Genomic DNA, 6496 nt, shown 5'->3' on the forward strand with positions numbered 1-6496 from the left:
GGTTATAACATCTTTAGGGAAACAACACTAAGAGGTTATAACATCTTTAGGGAAACAGCCCTGTTGTTGGAAACAACACTAAGAGGTTATAACATCTTTAGGAAAACAGCCCTGTTGTTGGAAACAAACACTAAGAGGTTATAACATCTTTAGGGAAACAGCCCTGTCGTTGGAAACAAACACTAAGAGGTTATAACATCTTTAGGGAAACAGCCCTGTTGTTGGAAACAAACACTAAGTGGATAATTAAAGGACCAAAGAGTTTTGGTCTGCTTCCTGGTTTCATTTCTGACATGGAAAAGAATATTGCAATACTAGTATTCCCCCAGCTCGACTTTTTACCTTATGGGCCCTGGTCAAAAGCAGTGCACTAAATAGGGAATAGGGCCCTGGTCTAAAGTAGTGCACTAAATAGGGAATAGGGCCCTGGTCTAAAGTAGAGCACTAAATAGGGAATAAGGGTCTAAAGTAGGGCACTAAAAAGGGAATAAGGGTCTAAAGTAGGGCACTAAAAAGGGAATAAGAGTCTAAAGTAGGGCACTAACTAGAGTGCCGTTTGGGACATGTCCCGTCTCTTACTCCCATGTCTCTGTGTTGGTAAACACGCGGAGAGTGGTCCCATTGAAATCCTGCAGCGAGGTGGTTCCCCTGACAGATGAGGTGAACAGCTGAGTGGGGTTGTAGGGGTTAAACTTCAGAGCTGTAATAGAGCCTCCAGGACCAACCTGCGTAAAACACACAGGAGGAGAGACTGGTCCCAAATCACATCCTATTCCCTATTCAGAGCCCCGGACGACAGGGCCCCGGACGACAGAGCCCCGGTCGACAGAGCCCCGGACGACAGAGGCCCGGACGACAGAGGCCCGGACGACAGAGGCCCGGACGACAGAGCGTTACGACTCAAGTTGTGTTTACCTCCTGTTTAGATTCAGCGTCGACTCCCCTTTGCAATCGTGGTACCGTTAGCCGTGTGTTCGACCGCTACCGCTGTAGTTGGTGAGCCACTATCATGATCCTCTTACAGCAGTCCTTCGTTATTTTAGTTCTAGTTGGTGAGCCACTATCATGATCCTTCTTATACATCCTTCGTTATTTAGTTCTAGTTGGTGAGCCACTATCATGATCTTCTTAATACAGTCCTCGTTATTTAGTTACTAGTTGGTGCGCCATTTTATAATTTTTTCAGTCGTGATCTTCTTACAGTCCTTCGTTATTTAGTTACTCTAGTTGTCTTATATATATTTATGGCCGTGGAACTGTACGTATTTCTTAAATAGTTTTTTCTCATCAACCATCATATTCTGATACCTGAAATGGTTCTACTGGAGAATGTCCTAAAGGTTTTGAGTCATGCACACGCAGCAATCTACAGTAATTTTACCACCCCATATGCTGGTCTTAAAAGTATGTACTATAATAGGGAAATAGGGCTCTGGTCTAAAGTAGTGTACTATATAGGGAATAGGGCTCTGGTTAAAGTAGGGTAACTATTAGGGAATAGGGCTCTGGTCCCTAAAGTTAGTGGCACTATATAGGAATCAGGGTCCATAGGGCTCTGGTCTTAAAAGTAGTGTACTATATAGGAATATGGCTCTGGTCTAAAGTAGTGTACTATAAGGGAATAGGGCCCTGTCTATAGTAGTGTACTATAGTAGGGAATAGGGGTTTCCATAGGGCTCTGGTCAAAGTAGTGCACTATATAGGGCATAGGGCACCAATGTCTGATGTAAGTAGGGCCTGCATCCTCAACAGGACATTGTGGTGATCGTGTCCACAGTCCCTGGACTCTGGACAGAACCGTTGCTGGACCACCCTGAAAGCTCTGCTCAGTCAGTGTCCGTCGCCGGACGCCAGGTAGACGCTTGGACGGGTCCTCGGGCCTAAACGTCATCCTCCGCCAATAAAATCCCGGCCTTTTTCTGCATTTATGAACCAAACAGACCAATCCCAGTGACCGGTTGAAAAGAACATGTTGATGACTTGGCTATACAGGAACATATAACAGCTGGGTAATTACGGCAACGGAAAAACAACAGAACGCGTTTGTTATTGGGCAGGTTCCGGTGTTCCTTCCTGTTTCTCAGTCAGTTTTGTTCCAGTTGGTGTTGTGAAATCCAACCTAGGCCAATGGAAGTTTGTCCAGATAAACGCGGGCCAATCAGAAAGCAGCGTTCTGTTTTCGAAACTACACTCGTTTATCTTGAAAGGTGTTGAGAAAAAGGGCCAAATGGCTCCTATTCCCTATATTAGGCACTACTTTAGACCGAGAGCCCTATTCCTATATAAGTGCCACTACGTTTAGACAGAGCCCTATAAGTGCACTACTTAGACCAAGAGGCCCCTATTCCTTATATAGTGCACTACTTAGACCAGGAGCCCCTATTCCCTATAATAGTGCACTACTTTAGACCAGAGCCCTATTCCCTATATACGTGCACTACTGTTCGCACCAGGGCCCCTATTACCTATCATCGTGCACTACTTTGGACTAGACCAGGGACCATACCAGAAGGGTGAAACTCGTTAGTACCAGACAATGAAACAACACTAAGAGGTTATATACATCTTTAATGAAAACAGCCCTGTTGTTGGAAACAACAACTGAGAGGTTTAGACATCTTTTATGAAACAACACTAAGAGGTTTATTAACATCTTTAGGAAATACAGCCCTGTTTGTTGGAAACAACACTAAGAGGTTATCACGTCTTAGGAAAACAGCCCTGTTGTTGGATAACAAACAACTAAGAGGTTATAAACATCCTTTATGAAACAGCCTGTCGTTGGATAACAACACTAAGAGGTTATAACATCTTTAATGAAAACAACCACCACAGAGGTTATAACATCTTTATGAAAACAGCCTTGTTGTTGGAACACTAGAGGTTTATAACATCTTTATGAAAACAGCCCTGTTGTTGGAAACAACACTAAGAGGTTATAAATCTTTATGAAAAACAACACTAAGAGGTTTATAACATCTTTATGAACAGCCTTGTTTGTTGGAACACTAAGAGGTTATAACATCTTAGGAAACAGCCCTGGTTGTTTGGAAACAACACTAAGAGGTTATAAACATCTTTAGGGAAAACAACACTAAGAGTTACTAACATCTTTATGAAAAGCAGCCTTTGTTGTTGGAACACTAAGAGGATTATAACATCTTTAGGAAAAACAGCCCCGTTGTTGGAAACAAACTAAAGAGGTTATAACATCTTTAGGGAAACAACACTAAGAGGTTTAATAACGTCTTTAGGGAAACAGCCTTGTTTGTTGGGAACACTAAGAGGTTATAAATCTTTTAGGAAAACAGCCCTGTTGTTGGCCAACAACATAAGAGGTTTAACATCTTTAGGGAAACAACACTAAGAGGTTATAACGTCCTTTTAGGGAAACAGCCTTGTTGTTGGACAACACTAAGAAGGTTATAACATCTTTAGGGAAACAACACTAAGAGGTTATAACGTCTTTTAGGTGGAAACACACTAAGAAAGGTTATAAACGTCTTTAGGGAAACAACACTAAGAGGTTTATAAATCTTCTGAAAACAGCCCTGTTTACTAAGAGGTTATAACATCTTTAAGGGAAAGGCAACACTAAGAGGTTATAAACATCTTTATGAAAACAGCCCTGTTGTTCGGAAACAAACATCATTACGTTGGTCTAAAGCAGTGCATCTAAATAAGAAAAAACGGTTCTGGTCAAAAGTGGCACAATATAGGGAAATAGGGCCCTGGTCTAAAGCAGTGCACTAAATAGGAAATGGGTTCTGGTCAAAAGTAGGGCAGCATATAGGGAACAGGGCTCTGGTCGGAAAAGTAGGCCTATATAGGGATAGGGCCCTGGTCAAAGCAGTGCACTAATAGGGAATAGGGCCCTGGTCTAAGTAGGGCACTAATAGGAAATAGGGCCCTGGTCTAAAGAGAGCACTAAATAGGGAATAAGGGTCTAAAGTAGGCACTAAAAGGGAATAAGGTCTAAAGTAGGGACTAAAAGGGAATAAGAGTCTAAGTAGGGCACTAACTAGAGTGCCGTTTGGGACATGTCCCGTCTCTTACTCCCATGTCTCTGTGTTGGTAAACACGCGGAGAGTGGTCCCATTGAAATCCTGCAGCGAGGTGGTTCCCTGACAGATGAGGTGAACAGCTGAGTGGGGTTGTACGGGTTAAACTTCAGAGCTGTAATAGAGCCTCCAGGACCAACCTGCGTAAAACACACAGGAGGAGAGACTGGTCCCAAATCACATCCATTCCCTATTCAGAGCCCCGGACGACAGGGCCCCGGACGACAGAGCCCCGGTCGACAGAGCCCCGGACGACAGAGGCCCGGACGACAGAGGCCCGGACGACAGAGGCCCGGACGACAGAGCCCGGTCGACAGAGCCCCGGACGACAGAGCCCGGACGACAGAGCCCGGACGACAGAGGCCCGGACGACAGAGGCCCGGACGACAAGAGGCCCGGACGACAGAGGCCCGGACGAAAGTAGTGCACTAAATGAGAAATGGGGTGCCATTTGGGACTCATTCAACGTAGCACCGATACGTAGACCCGATACGTAGACCGGATACGTAGACCGATACGTAGACCCGATACGTAACCCGATACGTAAACGGTACGTAAACAGGATACGGTAGATCCGATACGTAGACCGCGATACGTAGACCCGATACGTAGACCGAGTACGTAGAACCCGATACCGTAGACCCGATACGTAGACCCGATACGTAGACCGATACGTAGAACCGATACGTAGACCCGATACGTAGACCCGATACGTAGACCGATAACGAAACAGGATACGTAGACCGATACGTAGACCGATACGTAAGACCCGATACGTAACCCGATACGTAGACCCGATAACGTAGACCCGATACGTAAAACAGGATACGTAGACCCGATACGTAGACCCGATACTAAACAGGTACGTAGACCCGATAACGTAGACCCGCATACGTAGAGACCCGATAGCGTAACCCATACGTAGACCCGATAGTAGACCCGATACGTTAGACCCGATAACGTAGAACCCTAGATAACAGTAAACAGGATACGTTAGACCCGATACGTAGACGCCGATACGTAGAAAACACGATACCAGACCCGATACGTAGACCTCGATACTATCGGATACGTAACCCGATACCGTAGATCGGGATACGTAGACCCCGATACGTAGAATCGGATAACGTAGACCCATACGTAGACCGGATACGTAGACCGATAGCGTAGACCCGATACGTAGCCGCGATAGTAGACGCCATTACGTAGATCGGATACGTAGACCGATACGGAGACGATACTGTGACCCGATCGGTATGTTGTCCGTATGTTAAGCATACTATAATACTGTGTGGGGAACGGATGATGTTAAAAGGGATTTAAAGTCAAATGTTATTGAAAATATGACCTCGATACGGTGGTCCTAAAAAGTGAACCACAGACCGATTTAAACTATTGGAGTTGGCGGTGTTTCTTTTACATTCATGTCCTATTTAAACAACAGTGTTGATTACTATGATTACAGTGTTCCTGGATATTTATACTATCTGATTAAGTGTTCTCGATTTAAACTATTGCATAGACAGTGTTCCCGATTTAAACTATTGATATAGTGTATCCGATTTAAACTACTTGATTAAGTTTCGATTTAACAAGCTGTCATATTCGTAAATCTATTGATACAGTGATTGCCGACTTTAAACAACTAATGATTATAGTGTTCCGATTTTAAACTTATTGATTACACGTGTCACGAATTTAAAAAAACTAATGATTACAGTGTCATTTCTTGATTAGTGTTCATAACTATTGAATTAAGCTGTTCCGATTTAAAACTATTGGATTACACGTGTCCGTTTAAACTTAATGTTCTACAGTTGTTGTTTAAACTATTGATTACAGTGTTCGATTTATATTGATTAAGTGTCGTACTATTGATTTACAAGTGTTTACTCGGTATTATAAACTAATTGGAATTACAAGTGGTCCGATTTAAACTTATTGTATGTACAGTGTCCGATTTAAACTATTGATTAAGTGGTTGTTACCGATTGTTAAACTTATTGATTAAGTGTTCTCGCGATACATTAAACTATTGATTAAAGTGTTCCGGTTTAAACTATTGAGATTACAGTGTTCCGGAATTTAAACCTATTGGATTACCAGTGGTTACCGGTTTAAACTATTAGATTACAGTGTTTTTCCGGTTTCAAACTTATTAAGATTTGCGGTTAGGACTCTAATTAAGTGTTCCGGTTTTAGAACTATTGATTAGAAGTGTTCTCCGGTTTAAAACTATTTGATTAATGGTTGCGTAACTATAGTAGTCATGCTTCTGCGTGTTAAACTATGATAAAGGTCGATACGATTAATAAACTATTGATTACGGTGTTTCCGATTAAACAAATATAAAACTGAGTGATTAACCAGTGTTTCCGATTATAAAACTATTGGTATATTTGTGGTGTATCCATCCTGAACATCTAGGTTACACA

General features: G+C 42.8%; 1 protein-coding gene and 1 long non-coding RNA gene across 2 annotated transcripts in view; one reads left to right on the forward strand and one right to left on the reverse strand.

Moving 5' to 3' along the window:
• LOC139026378 (uncharacterized) overlaps positions 1-103 on the forward strand; it is a 1899-nt gene extending 1796 nt beyond the window's left edge. Inside the window, exon 3 of the long non-coding RNA XR_011478151.1 lies at positions 35-103. This is a non-coding gene — a long non-coding RNA (uncharacterized lncRNA). The remainder of the gene's footprint in view (positions 1-34) is intronic.
• The window catches only part of ddb2 (damage-specific DNA binding protein 2), a 15671-nt gene that overhangs the window by 2336 nt on the left and 6839 nt on the right, over positions 1-6496 (reverse strand). Inside the window, exon 5 of the mRNA XM_070441711.1 lies at positions 580-725. Coding sequence (XP_070297812.1) covers positions 580-725 — 146 coding nt within the window. The remainder of the gene's footprint in view (positions 1-579; positions 726-6496) is intronic.

This window comes from Salvelinus sp. IW2-2015, unplaced genomic scaffold (assembly GCF_002910315.2).
Source record: "Salvelinus sp. IW2-2015 unplaced genomic scaffold, ASM291031v2 Un_scaffold4606, whole genome shotgun sequence".
NCBI classification, from domain to species: domain Eukaryota; kingdom Metazoa; phylum Chordata; class Actinopteri; order Salmoniformes; family Salmonidae; genus Salvelinus; species Salvelinus sp. IW2-2015.